The sequence below is a fragment of the Juglans microcarpa x Juglans regia genome, chromosome 3S (genome assembly GCF_004785595.1).
Source record: "Juglans microcarpa x Juglans regia isolate MS1-56 chromosome 3S, Jm3101_v1.0, whole genome shotgun sequence".
NCBI classification, from domain to species: domain Eukaryota; kingdom Viridiplantae; phylum Streptophyta; class Magnoliopsida; order Fagales; family Juglandaceae; genus Juglans; species Juglans microcarpa x Juglans regia.
Window position 1 is genome coordinate 24098413 of NC_054599.1, and position 15693 is coordinate 24114105.

Sequence of the window (15693 nt, forward strand, 5' to 3'; positions counted from 1 at the left end):
TTACAACATTACAGTAAACGTGAGATGGATGCATCAAAGTGTATAAGCAAATATTGTATTCTATATTGCAGTATATATTTTGTAGCAACAAGTACAACATTGATTACTAACCCAAAAAAGCGTTGGAAATAAAGTAATTTACTCCAAAAAGCATAAATCTTTGATGCATCAACTGTTAAAGCGGTTTCTTTTTGTGCTTTTTAAGTATCTATATCTAGTGGTGATATCTTTGTAGAATAGGTAATGAAAGAACAGATTACTGTGTTTGGGAAGGAGAGGGGATTCAGTCAGCTCTATAATAGAGTCAAAATGATTGGTCCTATGGAAAATGAAGGAGACATAGGATGCCTCGTCGGCTGCTTTTTTCGAAAAAGACACTCTTTTTGAAAACTTGGCCTCTCTTTTATGACCCTCACTAACCGACCCATGTGGGGGGATTGGAGCCATGCCCGCAAAACTCAAAAGCCCCAAGCTTCTTGACCTTTTTTCTTTCCTAGTTTTCGCTGCTCACAAATTTAAAACGTCAATATTTTTGCTGTTAGGAGATTCCTTTAACAATGTGTTAGAGGTTAAAAAAAAAAAAAAAAAAACAAAGGAATTTACTGGTAGATTTTTTGCATGTGTGAGAATTACATTACACGCGTTGAACCTTGTATACGCCGTTAATTCCGCGACCGCGCTGTGAATTCAGCAAAAGAAGCTTATTAATGGCGCATGAGAATCTGTGATGGATTAGACAAATTGATCATATTCAACTAGTTGATTATTATATTTTTGCGTACTAAAAATATGAAGTCGCGGCACTATCAAACATGCCATTAGCTATAAATTGTAGCATATATTATATCACAGCAGTTATCTATGGAGGAAACTTTAAATGTAAGAAAATGCCATAAATTGGCACTAAAACCAACATGAAATTTCTATTATTTTAATTCATAGAATATCACTTATAAATTACCACATCGGCAGCCAGTATAGAAGAAAAGACAAAACAAAATAAATAGTGTTGCTGGAAAGAAAATGACATTGTTTTACACAAGTGCAAATAAGTTTCCTGGGGGGGAAAGCATGAAATTGGAGTATTTTCATTCCTTTTCGGTTCCTTGTGCAAGTCGATTAATCCATTTATCCATCCCCCGTGTTAAATCTTAAATGTGTTTATATGCCATTGGCCGTCAATACAACAGATCGCAGGATCCCACAACTCAAAGTTCGCCGCCTAGTTTGCCAAGATTTCCAACAGCAGACAAAATTCAGAGCAATTGTGCAATTGCATCAAAATTTGTATATGGAAATACCTCCTCGTCACAGACTTCTGCAAAACCTGTGCTGGTGGACAGTCATGATTGGAACCAATTTCTAAGCTGTCTGGAACCTTGCTTTTCACCATCAGTTTTCTCATCACTCTGCCGTGAGAACTTGGATCTGTATTGCTCAATCAGCATGTCAAGCTTATCTGCAACGTCTTGCCCCACAGGGTCTTTTCTCTTTTTCGGCCTTTTTCCTCTTTTCAAATCCCTCTCTTCCTTCGGGTGTTCTCTTTGGTCCTGCAGCTTCCGCATTTTTGGTTGTACATCTGCTTCCATGGAAGTTTTTAATTTGCTGGCATCACTGGCTATCATTTTGCCCCCGAGTGATCTTCCATTATCAGGATTCCTGCCATCAGGGTGATTCTTTGACTTCCATTTGGAGCCTTCTGGTTTTCCTTTAGGATAAACATCTTTCCCCTTGGCACCAGCCAGATTGCTTTTTTGCTTCTTACTAGCTCTGTGCCCTTCAGCGACTGCTTGGTCAGGTGTGCTATTCTCCACTATCTCAGATAAAGAATCCTTCGCTGATCCATCATCACCTCTGGATTTCCTTTTATTGGACTTCTTTATGTCTGGCTGTGCAGCTGGTGTGCGAGTCTCATGACTCTTCTGCACATCTTTTCGGCCATTGTGGGCACCGTGCTGATTAGCCTGTAGCTTAGCTTTCCGTTGATTCAACATCCGAACATTATCAAGAGAAAACTCCACAATTGGGCGATGTTCAGGACCAAAAGTATCTATGAGTAACCAAAAAATTGTATCAAATTAGAATATAATGGGATCAACTCATTCTAGCAAACAACATCAAAAGCATACAATGTTAGTTCAATTTTACAGAGGTACAACACCCACAAAATGACAGTCAGTCATAATATAAAAGGAAGAAATATTTCTGATGTAATGGACTTGCCACCGATCATAATATCATAGGAGAGAACAAGGGGTAGTAACTTATTAACAAAATATGTTACCAGGGTTGTTGTTAAGAACCCTTAGGGCCACAAGTGCATGTTGATGCTCAGCAAACTCAACAAAAGCAACTCCACGTGAGTGATGTTTGGTATCGACCTTTCCTTTCTTTATGTCCTCCAAGAACTTTATCTGCATGTGCAATATCAAAGACGAGAAAATTTTCATGAACATATATGCAGAAAGTTATATATATATGCTAAAAACTCCAAAGTTGTTACAGGTGTAGCTAACCTGTTTAATCACTGGTTTTTGCTTCGTAGCTCGTGAGGTAACTGCATCAATGCAAAGCTTCTTAAGTCCTTTCTCAGTCATTGACTTTCGTAAATTGTATATAACAAGTCTAGTCCTCGAAACATGAAAATTTGGGGATTCAAGCTTAGTCATCTTTTTGCTCTCCAACCTGCAGTAGACCCAAAAGAAAAGATTAAAAACACCTGTTGAGAAGGAATGCAGAATTTTACAAATGCAACACATATCTCAGCATTTGATTTTTCAAAAGCTTTATCAACATCTTGTTGCCAGCCATAAAAATTACAACACCACTAATGTCACTTTCTGAGGAATTCTCAAGGGTCTTCTCCAGAGAGTCACTTATTTCTTTTTTAACTTAAAATTGAATAAATAAGCATAGAAATTAGAGAAAGTGCAAAATGCAAAACTCAGATAATTTCTTTTTTATTCGATGTTCTAGAACGCACATGTATGCCACAATGACAAACAAGAGCATTATCCAAACTTCATATATAATTGGGAAATATTTGTGCACCATGCACAGCCACAGGTAAGAACTGCTTCTCATATTGCATTCACCACATGAAAGATCCAGTTCATCATTGAGAAGAACAAGCTATGAAATACTTACATTTGGCGTTTAGACATATCACTAGCTGAAACCCCTTCCGCAGCTGGAGTTCCTTCAAGAATAAGACCTTCCTATTAAAATATTCAAAAAGAAGAAAGTCAATCAAATTTGAGACAAATCCTAAAAATATAACACTGCAGATGTGCAAACACAAAATAAACTACGAATTACAATGAACCGGGGAAGACGGAATTAACTAAACCAACCTTTGCCAGGTAAAGATTGCGTGGGTCATGAACCTCATTTTTGGCCTTCTCCAATTCCTTATCATGAGCTGATTTTTTATCCAATGCCTTCAAAACAGTCAATTGCCTACCCTTTAGACAAATCCCCAAACCAGATCCCACATTTGCAGCAGTAACTGCAGCACTAGCTGCTTCTGTCGTTTTAAACTTGAGAAAACCTGTTCCTCTTGGACGCCTACCACAAGCACATGGAGATCAAAACAGACTCCAGTAGCAAATGAAGTACATAATCATGCTGAGTTTAAAAAAATGCATACTTGGTGACTTGATGGAGCACTGGTACAAAGGATTGCACTTCCCCAAATCCAGAAAACCGCTGTTTAACTTCTTCATTATCGAGATCAAAAGGAAGGTTATTGATAAATATTGTTCTCTGTAAATCATCTTCTCCTTCTGTCTGTTTCAGTCTTGGTGGCTCAACTTTGCTAGAGCTTCCTGGCTTAGTAACACCTGATACTTCTGCAGACTCGGCAGATAAATTATTTGGTGCACCAATGGTGTCAACAAAATTCAGCTCCTCATTTCTCTTGGGCAGCATCAAAACATCAACCTGAGAGGGAAGAGTTACTTTGGTAGAGGATGTAATCAAATTTTCCAGAACCTTTCTTGCAATGTCTTTTTCCTCATTAAAATCAACTTCAGTAGGAATCTCTTCTTTCTCTGTTGTATTGAAGTCATCTGACGCACTATCATTGCTATGAGGGGGCTTGGATTTATGGTCAACATCCTCGACATCACCCTCCAAATCCACACTGCTATTGTCACCTTCATCGTCTCTTCCATCTTGTTTTCCTGTGAAATCTATGACTATGCTTCATTAAGATGTAGAGTTATGATCTTCTAATTCAATTACTTAACAAATTAAAGATAAATGATTCACACCAAAAAGGATGTAGACAGCATATATGGTTTTCTAAAAGTATATAGAATGCAGCTTATTTCCCATACTATATATCTGCATTACAAAGCTTATCAATGTGTCTAGAATATGAAGCCAAAAAGTTTCTATTTTTACCCCCCCCCCCCCCCCCAAAAAAAAAAAAAGCCATTGCCCATACACAGAATCATCATCACATTAAAACTTTAAAACATGCCTAAATAATTGCTTCAAACCGTATCTGGCTAGGATTACCAACCTCCTATTAATATCAAACTTAAATAGCCCAGAAAATAAACAAGTGCGTGCGTGAGTGTGTGTGTGTGTGTATCTCACATTGGAATCCCACCAAATGCCTAGCTACAGCACATTGGCCCACCCAACATAACAATCACCTCAATTCTCCAATCAAGGAAAAAAATATTAACTATCTTTTAATATTCTTATTACTATTCCATTTGTTTGACTAATACTAATAAAAAAAATATTCTTATATATATTTTGATGAGTAATATTCTTATAATTATGCATAAAAGGAGAAGGATTTAACTCTCCTTAATACAGACCAAGAACTGAAAGAAACACAAAGCTATTAACCGTAAAGAGAGCAGAATATTAATTACCATCTTCTGAAGCAAGAACAGCATCAGCACCACTGTTATATACTTTCTTCGGAATGGCCCAATCAACAGCTATAGGTCTTTTCATAAACTTTTGCCCATTGAATTTTTGAATAGCCTAAAAAAAGAAAGAAAAAAGGGTAAAATATACAAATCAAAGATTCCCAAGGGTTCACTACTCATTATATATGTGTGTGTGTGTGTGTGTATATATATATATATATATATATATATATATAACCCCCACACCTTTTCTGCATCCTGTTTGCATGTGAATTTGACAAACGCAAAACCTTTGGACAATCTGCATAGGGAAAAATGGAATTAAGAGAAAAGAATGATTTTTCATCAATAGATGAAGTAACTTTGGATATTGAGGTGTATACCCTGTATCAGGATTATGTGGGATAAATACATCCCAAACAAACCCCACAGGCGAAAGCATATCTTTTATCTCATCCACTTTGGCCTACATTGAGGTTTAGAGACTTGGTTGTCAAGATCCTCATAACAGGGGAAGAAAAGATGAAAATTTAATTAGATCAAACCTTAAAAGGAAGATTTCTAACGATAAGTTTCCATTTCCGAGTCTTGGAACCCTAGCAATAAACCCACAGGATATTAGAATTCCCCTGCAATAGACAGTTAGATACAAAGAATAAAAGTAAACTGACAATAATGGTATCAATGAGAACAATGCCATCAAGACATGCTGGACTCATCCTGTTAACATCTATTTGAACCATGGCTGAAAAGAGATAGCTAATGATGATAAATGACATCAATTAGAACATAAATTTCTTCTTTTAAAGTAAAAAATTTTATTTGTACTAATAGAAAAATAGGCAAAGCCCAAGTACACAGAATGTATACAAGAGGGAATACCTAGTTAGGAAGAAGAAATAGAGACATCAAAGCCTAAAATATAAATGAATTGAATTACTTTAATCGGTTAGCAGAATGCCAAAAGTTTCATTTGGATAATCTAAGCAATATCAAAACTGTAATCAGCCATCTTGCGTATGTTTTACCTCCCCACCCAGTTGACGTGCCCAGACAATTCCCCCTTTTATCCGTTTTCGGTGCATCATTGCAACTGAAGCATGTGCTGACTTAACACTAGTATAAAGTACAGCTGAAGCATCCATTTTGCATCCATCTTGAACGAGACCTGGAGAAATGTCATGTGTTTGGCCAATTCAACATCCTAAACAGAACGCATTCAATGCTCAATTAATATATCCCGACACTTATAAAAATATATATATATATATCCAGACTCTCCCACGTATTAAAAAAATATACATCCTCACCCTCCCACTTAAAAAAAAAATATATCCTGAACCTCCCACTCATAAAAAAGAATATATCCTAGCCCTCCCTCCCCTATGCTAGATAGGGAAAAAATTACCCATACCATGCTGGTCAAGATCTTCTTTAGGAAGAGGATACGTTACAGAACAAACAGAGCCAATCTCCTTGGCTTGTTTATGAACCTCTTCTGCCATATCAGCATCAAGAAGACCCCCAAATATGACAGTCCTAGCAACCCTTCATGACAAAAAAAAATATAGCATATCACGGAAAAGGTTTTTGAACAAGGTAAGGGGAAAAATTAGCCAATATAGGGAACAATATCGAGTACCTCTGTTTTTCTGAACTAGCCCTTTATCTGCTGGAGCACTAGAAATTGTAGTTGCTGTTCTAGCTTCCACAGGTTTCTCTGCATTTTTGTTCAAAAGCATCAATTATAGATATCAGATTAAATGATAGTAAAAAAATTAAATGGTTATTAAATATAACACCAAAATTATATGCCTAAAATGTTAACCGAAAAATTAGATAAATGAAAACAAGGACATAACCTTCGGCAAATGAAGCACGCTTTTCCACCACAGAAGCACTACCATCCTTGTCGTTCTTCAACTTGGCAATTTCATCTGACTGAACCACTAATTTAAGAATAAAAAATATAGAAGAAAATTGTTAGCAATAATGTGTTGGTTTTGCATTCATTTGAGTTAAGCAGATTAAGGAACAAGAGCATGATATGTTTAAAATCCGAATCTAAAGCGGGTCACATCAACCTTGATCTGCCTTTGATCTTCTTTGTTCAAGGGAAGCACGACGCTTAGCAGGCTTGACTGCAATTTTCCGACCTCCAACTGATGAACCATTCTTCAGCTCAATAGCACGGTTCGCATCTTCTGCAACAGCACTGCAAATAAATGTATGATACATGCTAAAGGTAAAAGGTTCAAGGCTTAAATAAAATATAAATAATTAAAAAATACTTCAAATAAACGAAAAAATGCAGGCAAACATAATATTAAAATTTCCACATGACAGCACATCAAGTTCTTGCATAGAAAGACATCAAGCCCGCATATAAGCGTGCCACAACTAGCTTCTCAGCGTAGAAAAAAACAATAAGGGAATGTCATAAAACTTATTAATCCCTTCTTATTTTTAATTCAAAACAAATCTAGCAAGACAAATACTCTAACTAAAAAGAAAGTGGTAAATGGAAACTTATTGGGGATGAACCACGCAGTTTAACTTACAATTGAATGAAACCAAAACCACGGTGCTCAGCTGACCCTGCAAAAATTGGGGGAAAACAATTAGCATATTTACCAGTGTTTCGTTAAAATTATTGCTAAATCCAATCAAGTGACCAACATACTACCCATAAGCAAATAAACCACAAGATGGAAGAATAAAAGGACTGGCACATCAGTCTCATTTGAAAATATAACACAAATGACCTCTAAAATTCAATTCAGATTCCTAAGTAGTCACCTAACGAAAATAACTTCAACAATAAATCACCAACCTACTTAGACTACAAGCTAAAAGCATTCTCACAATAGGTGGTACCAAAGTTATTATTCTAGTTAAAATACCGACATTCTGACAGATCTATTTAAATGAGAAATAACCAATTAATCAGATGTCAATGTGTATTGCATTTTTTTTAAATAAGAAAATTTTTATTTCCAGCAGTCAGCTCGGAGAGAAATTTCTTTCTTACCCTTCCGCATAACCATGAAGCACCGCCTGACCGGTCCAACATCGCTGAATGTTTCTTCAAGCTGAAATTAAAGAAGTAACGGAAACAGACACGCTTTACTCAATTACGCAGCACAGAATTGAATAAACGATGGTAGTCAGAAAAACATAACAGTTCCTATTTAGCTTCTTTGAGTTGTCCCTTTTTTATAAGCCAAAATCACTCAACAGACCAGGTCAGAAAGTAATAATCCAACCAAGGAGTTCGAGATTAACAGCGCCATAGATAGAAGCGGCAGCCATTAAGTGGAGAATTTCCATCATTTGTTGTCTCGTTCGCTTCCTCGTGTCATACTTAGGCAATTGGTCTAGTTTGAGTTCTGACAATGGCTCTCAGAAAAGCTACAGATTTCAAATGGTAGCGTAGAAGATACAGGGGAACCCATTTAGAACGGCGTATCCCAGTTTTGTTGTGAACAAATAAAAACACTTTTTCTCTTTATTCTAAGGTTATAACACTCTAACGTACTGAGCGTTCTGTTAATATGCCCCGGTCTTTGGTTGAGGCCCTTATGTGGAAATGCCCAAACTTAAGTGTTTTCGTTTCCTTTCTTTTTCTCGGCAACCAAATGAAGTGTGAGATATGAGCGAATACCTGAGAATTCGTGAAAGAGTAGGGCAGATTGGAGACGAACAGAGTGGAAGGACAGTGTTCACTTTCGGCTCTGGTTTCGCCTCCCTCTTCCGTTTTCTTCCTCTTTCCCATCCCTCTTTGTTTGGTGGAGACGGACTGCGAAAACCTGCTTCTTTTTCAACGTCACTACGTACAAGTACGCGGGGTTTTCAGGATTCAGGGATTCAGAACAGAATAAGAACTAGGGGTTTAGGGCACGATTGGGCTGTCAAGATCTGGGCCAGAGGGTCGGGCTATTTTATTCGGGCTTTTAGCGTTCTCTTTGGTTTATAATTTTTTGGATAAATTTAAAATTAGACATATTTCCCATTGGACCTTAGAAACCCTTCGTTCTAGCAATAAACTCTCCGCATATTCCTTGACCATAATATGTTAGCTGCAATCATCACCTATAACATGGGATCCACGTAAAAAATATTTACAATCGTGAATTGTGTAATTGTGGAGTAATTATTTTAAAAAAAATAAATAAAACATGGAACCCACTTGAAAAAATAAATAAATTTTTTAAAAGTAGACCCTACTCTTTCTCAAAGTGATTACGCGACATTTACGCACTTCACGATTGTATGTAAAATTACTCTAATATTGTTGAATTTATTTTAATATTAATCCTTCCCTTAGTGGAAGAGATAAAAAGTATTTTGATTGAGTGAATGTAATGTTATTTGCTATTGCGAGGTATATTGGCCAATATATGCCGTGCTGGCAGTCGAAAGAGCTAGCGAGACTCAATGATTGTTATTATTCGTGTGTATCAAAAGCATCGTTTCGAAACGAGAACTGACGACATCGATGCAGTTTTGATGCACTCAGTCGGAGAAAAGGGCAATGGCCCTCCTGTTCTGCTTATGGTCATGGTTAATTTCCTGTACCTTTGCCTTTGGTCCCCCCATGCAGTCCCCACCCCCGGAGTTAGGGGATAAACCAATTAATTGGGTAATTAACAGAATTATCATATTCGTATGCAAAAAGTGATAATGCCAGGATGTCCATGCATTTGTTTTAACTCAATGCAGGTGGTCGAGGCTTCCGCTGCAATGGGTCTTTATGCAGAGAAATAGTTCTGGTCTCCGTGGAAAAATGAAGGCCCATGACTCCATTAATATAATATGAAAGAAAAAATATATTCATCATCCAAACTTCTATCATCATTCTATCATTTCATAATGTGACATTAGATGATAGATTTATAAGTAAAATATAATAAATAATTTATAATTATTTAATAATATATTATAAGATGATGAAAGGATGATGAGTAGCATTATTCAATATAAAAATATCCATGTAATAGTGTAGGTCTTTGCCATGCGATGGAGATTGGAGACTCGTGCATGGACTTTTCACTTCCATGCAGGTACATAGTCCTACAACTCTCGTGGAAGAATCCGCGTGAAGAGACTTAACAAGAGTATGTTCTAAATATCTAAAAGAAAATACAATTTTATTTGAGAAGTGTTACCGGCATAAAAAATTATATAAAAATAGATTTATAAATTGACATACCTCACATGATACGTTAGATATATTTTATAATAAAAATAAATTTATAATTTAAAATATCACATCAAATTATATTAATTTATAAATTTATTTTTATGTGATCTATTTTTATCTTATCATGAATCAATGGCTTAGATCTTTTGACCTACTCCTCCTGGTGTTGAGGATTTAGTATACAAGCTTTTTTCAACTTCATCTATCGATCATTATTAAACATAAGTTTGTAAAATCGTGATACCATAAATATGGGATGTAATGGGGGAGCTTCTGTGGCATGGCAGGGAGCCAAAATTAATACTGTTTCAAATTCCAACTCATTTGGGACGATGAGGATTATGTTACGTGGAGGAAGAAGAATTAAAAAGAGGAAGACTTTACACACTCACGGTCCGGATGTGTTATAATAAAAAAAATACTTTAGTTACAAAAAAATTATATAAAAATAAACTTATAAATATATATAAGTTGATGTGGTATGTCAAATTATAAATTTATTTTTATTATAAAATAGATCTAACGAATTTAATTTATTTTGTATAACCTATTTATATTTATAATAATTCTCTTACAATAATGGTGTTACGTTATAGTTCCGACAACAGTCCAAACCACACTCACGGGTGGTGTGTTCCACTAGTTCTGTCCTTGTGCTGAAACCTTGGTGCATGAGTGCATCATTGATGGGCACCATTTTATGAACGAAGGATGAGATACATGGCTGAACAATATACGGATGGATCTATCATTTTTCAATGATAAATCTCTCCCCTAATCATTATGCCCTTTTTGTGCCACAAACCGATGAGAAAAAAATCTAGAGCAGAGATATTTTCTTTCGGGCATTATTTCCTGTATTCGTTTTGGAACTTGTCCAACTTTGGTCTGATTGGCCAGGCTCGCGAAAGCACATAAGATTCGAGACCGTGAGGACCAGCAACCAAACAAAGATGCAAGTGCATTTGGATCTTTCTGATTCTTAAAAAAAAAAAAAAAAAAAAAAAAAAAAAAAAAGAGCGAGTCAGAAATATTCAGTTTATTATATAAAAGTAAATTCATAAGGTGTTTGATGTGTTACACTGTTACTTCCAAACTGCAGTTGGTGATGTTTATTATAACGTGTGAACTTTATATTATAAATTTAATTTTTTATTATAAAATGAATTTAACGATTTACATAAAATCACGTATATTGTTTACGCAGTTACTTCTTTCTACTTCTATGCACACATGTTTATTGGACTAACCCAGCTTGAATACACTGGCTTTGAGTTTGGAGAGGTTTTGACAGTGAATTTTGATTTAAGATAAAAGTTAAAAATTGAATAAAATAATATTATTTTAATCTTATTTTTGTTTTAAAAATTTAGAAAATTTTAATTTTTTATTATATATTATTTGAAAAATTAACAAAAAAATTATAATAATTAGATGAAATAAATTGAAATAAATTGAAATGAGTTGGTTGATTTTTATATCCGGTCTAAAGCTCCCGTTTGAATTAAAAAATTATCACAATTCATCTAATCATTATAATTTTTTTAAATTTTTAAATAAAATATAATAAATAACTTAATTTTTTAAATTTAAAATTAATAATAATTTTAAAAAATAATATTTATTTAACTTTTAAGTTTCATCCTGAGTCGAGGTTAGGCTAAAGACACCCGTGTGAACTGCGTTCCCGTCGTAAAGCCAGAACGGGCAAAGAGCAAGGCAAAAGACGAAAAACCTCAAAGACTTTGCTTCCGGCGTGGGACCCACGAGAACGAAGCATTATTTTTAGTGGGTCCCATGCATGTCATAAATGACAGACATCTGAAAACTCATCGAACGGATCCTCAAACGCATACACACTGCATTGGGAATCAGTTCCCGATTGATTAGGTTGATTCTGAAGTTAAATATGGACCCTACCTCCGAATACCAGAAATTGATTAGGTGTTGACTCTGTCCCACGTTATTGCCTATTTGTCAATGGACGAACCAAATTTTATCCTCTCATTAACTTATAGATTAGTATAGAGATTATCGACTAATCCCGAATGGATTAGATTACACTTGGCTTTGTTGAATTATTAGGGAAATATTTAATTAACAATTAGTTTGAATAATTGATCAAAGGAAATTTATATTTACAATTATAAAATCTGCAAATCTCAAGCAATTTCTTTAATTTATATAAAAAAAAGTAATTTTTTTAATGCAGAACCCTATTTTTAAAAAAACAATACACAAAACTTACATGATTCAAAACTATATCTATATAAAATTAAAGAAAAAACCTGCAAACTTGTCGGGCTGTTAATAATAAGATAACAGCCCACCAATCAGGTGATGACACGTAGATGGTTATATGGATGAATTGCTGAGCTGAATAGTGTCAAATTTGAAGAGGTTCCTCTCTGGTTTGCATCCCCATTTTCCTCTCGAAATCCCTAGACATTTCGCTACCTCCTCCCTCTGGTTTTCCTCCCCCCAGTGGGCAACTTCGCACGTTCCTCTCTGGTTTGCTAAATAAAAACGACCAAAAACCCAGAAAAAACAACATGAGTCTTGAAATCTATCAGATTCTTAAGTTCAAAGATGGGGAAAAAAAAGATCATATAAACTAAAATAAAGAGAAAAATAAAATGAAATTCCATAGCTTACCAGGTAACTGAAACATCTCATTCCAAGAACCCTTGTGTTTCTGCACCAACTGTGAAGGGTTGTGCCTGGGACTCACTTCCACAAAACTCCGACTCCCATCACACACTAAGCCCAAACCCAAACCCAATCCCAGCCCCAACCCCAACCCATCGTCTTTCTCACCTATTTTCTCTCTAATTTCTCCCATCAAAACAACGTCCAAACTCTCTCTCTCTTACAAAACCTACCAAGCTGCTCTGTTTTCTTCCAATAAATAATAGGCGTAGCGTTTGGATTCTGAGGAAGCAAAACCGAAAAGAAGGGTAGGAAAATTATTGAAACTTTGTAGGGCGGTGTGATGTCCACAGCTTCTCTTTCTCGCTCTTTTCTGGAGTTGCAGTGGGAATAATGGATGGGACTCAGCCATGAACAATTGTTAGTTGCTGACTCTGCTATGGTGGGTGATGGACCAGTTGCGATGGAGTGGGGCGGTGAAACTGCGCTTGTGTAGTGCGCAATGAACTCGTGGGCTGAAATAGGGAGAAACCGAGTTGGGCGAACTCGGCCAAAGAGAACACTGGAGGCGGTTGCCTCTGGACGTGGTAGTGGACTGGTGGCGGTGGATGCTGGCGATGGAGGTCTCCTCGCCGTGGAAGCACACGATCGGGAATTCTGAAGGAAGCACAAACGCGTACGCTAAGTTGAAGCTTTTGTCCCTTTCTATCCCATGGGCACGAGTCTACCGTGAGATTACTATATTTGCCGAGGTGTCAAGAGCTAAGTAGGGCTGTTATACAAGAGTTATCGGACCGACTGCTTAGAAGCGGTTCTCAAAATTCAAATGAAACCAACTTTTATATTGTCGGTGGATTGTAGTTTGGTTTATGTAGGCGTTGGTGTCGGATAGAGGTTGTCTTATGGGCTCCATACCATTTTTTTTAATCCTAAAATTTAAGACTTGGTCTCGTTTATTTTCATTGAGATTAAAATTAAAAATTAAATAAAATATTTTTATAAAATATTTTTTTAATATTATTTTTATTTTAAAATTTAAAAAAACTAAATTATTTATTTTATTTTGTGTATAAAATTTAAAAATTATAATAATTATATGAAATAAATTGAAAGAGATTATGAAAACAAAGGATACCTCGTACGAAGACTCTAGTAACGTGCATGCAACGTTTTTTTTTTTAAAGAAATGATTTTCTCTAAATAGATAAGTTTCACTATTTTTTTATATATATAAAAGAGTAGATTTTACATTTAAAAAGTGTAAAAAAATGTATTATTTATTAGCGAGACTCACATTTTTATAAAAAAATTTACACAAAATTTGTTTATTTAAAATTTGTTCATAATATTACTCTATTTTTAATGCTTACAAAAGCTCGAAGATTTACAAAAAGTGCAACATTTTAAAAAAAATGAAGAAAAAATAATGGACGTGCCTTCATAAGATCGACGCAAGTGCTGAATTAGGTGGAAATGTGAATCATCTTGATTCAATTAATTTTTGTTGCGTAATAAGAGTTGAGTGAACGTGGAAATTTATCAAATGTGAAAAACGTTTTTAGAGATGTTCGATTGCTTTTACAATAATCAAAATCAGATTATTATGGAAATATGATAAACCAACTAAAGACGGGCAACATGCCAACAACATTGAAGACACGAAGACTTTTTATGGATTGAGAACTGTGGATAGATAGTTTTGGATTGCATGTGAACTGAATAAAAGCCTAATAAATAAAACTTAAAATATAGTTAAAAAATTTTGGTAAGAGGAATACTATATATCAATTACTATTCATTTATACATTCTATATTTATAATTTTTTTTATAAGATGTAGAAATATTTTTTATAGAGTGTGAATGTATTTTTTATAAAATATGAAATATGAAATGATAAATAATAACTGATGAGAAAAATTTTTCTTTCGATAAATAAAAACATCCAAAAAAATCGAAGTTTAAGACTTCAACCTATATCCTATTAAAGTTAATTAAAAAATAATTTATTATTTTACATAAAGCAATATTATTTATTATGTTTTAAACAAAATATATATAATAAAGTTTTAGCGTAAGCCAAAAACATGTGGACTGAATTAGTTGAATCCTAATTTTGATGGTTTAACGAAAGTACAATGATGATTACATGGTTGGATCCGATTGAGGATTTTGTGTCAGAAAAGCGGACCCAAACCGCAAACCAACCCAGCTTGAAAATCACACGTAGGACGGAACGTAAGAGAGAAATTTATGGAGCTTTTCACAGCTGTCGGCCAATCAGATCCCTTGGTTTGTTTAACAATCCCAATGTGGTCATGACTTCTCTTTGCTCGCATTCCGTATTATTTAGAGAATAAAGCTACAGATACCGATAAAAGCCATCGATGGTGGTTATCGAATGATTTTATTGTTATTATTTAGTGATTAATAAAAATATTTTTAATGATATTAAAAAAATTAATAAAAAAAATTTTAATAATTTTAATGATATCTAGTGGTTATCGATAAAAATTAAAAAACAAAAAAATCATTTGGCCTTATCGTGAAATTTCTCGTGCTACACGACTCTTTAGGCTCTTTACACGTCAGCACCACCTCCCTCCCCTCTTCCTCACAAAATCAGCCTGCACGGCTCTGGTCCCTATGGTCCTATCTATGCGCGCTCTTCCCTTCTGTGCCTCTGACTTATTTGTCTTTGGCAATTCAAATTTTGTGTTTATTAGGAAAAGAAATGATAGTACTCATTTATTATTTTTTTTAATTTTCTTTTATTTAATGATTAAAATTTTTTTTAATGAAGTTGTATATATATATTTTTTTAATGATTAAGAATATTAAAAAAATATTTTAAAAAATAATAAAAAAAATTTTAAATACACTATAAAATAGTAAAAGAATAATAAGAGAATAGTAAACATATCATTATTTGGCTCTTTGTTGTTCTTGCC

General features: G+C 34.7%; 1 protein-coding gene across 1 annotated transcript; it reads right to left on the minus strand.

Annotated features, from left to right (window-relative positions):
• Positions 1 to 906: 906 nt before the first annotated feature.
• Positions 907 to 8742, minus strand: LOC121258818 (RNA-binding protein 28-like). Its single transcript, XM_041160351.1, has 18 exons — positions 8557 to 8742; positions 7924 to 7984; positions 7454 to 7490; positions 6977 to 7107; positions 6755 to 6841; positions 6510 to 6612; positions 6307 to 6440; positions 5921 to 6060; positions 5438 to 5488; positions 5276 to 5358; positions 5139 to 5193; positions 4893 to 5007; positions 3650 to 4184; positions 3354 to 3567; positions 3148 to 3218; positions 2517 to 2685; positions 2285 to 2414; positions 907 to 2050 (listed from the first exon to the last, which is right to left on the minus strand). The coding sequence occupies exons 1-18, from the start codon at positions 8665 to 8667 to the stop codon at positions 1344 to 1346; spliced, it is 2934 nt and encodes a 977-aa protein (XP_041016285.1). The 5' UTR covers positions 8668 to 8742; the 3' UTR covers positions 907 to 1343.
• Positions 8743 to 15693: the final 6951 nt, after the last annotated feature.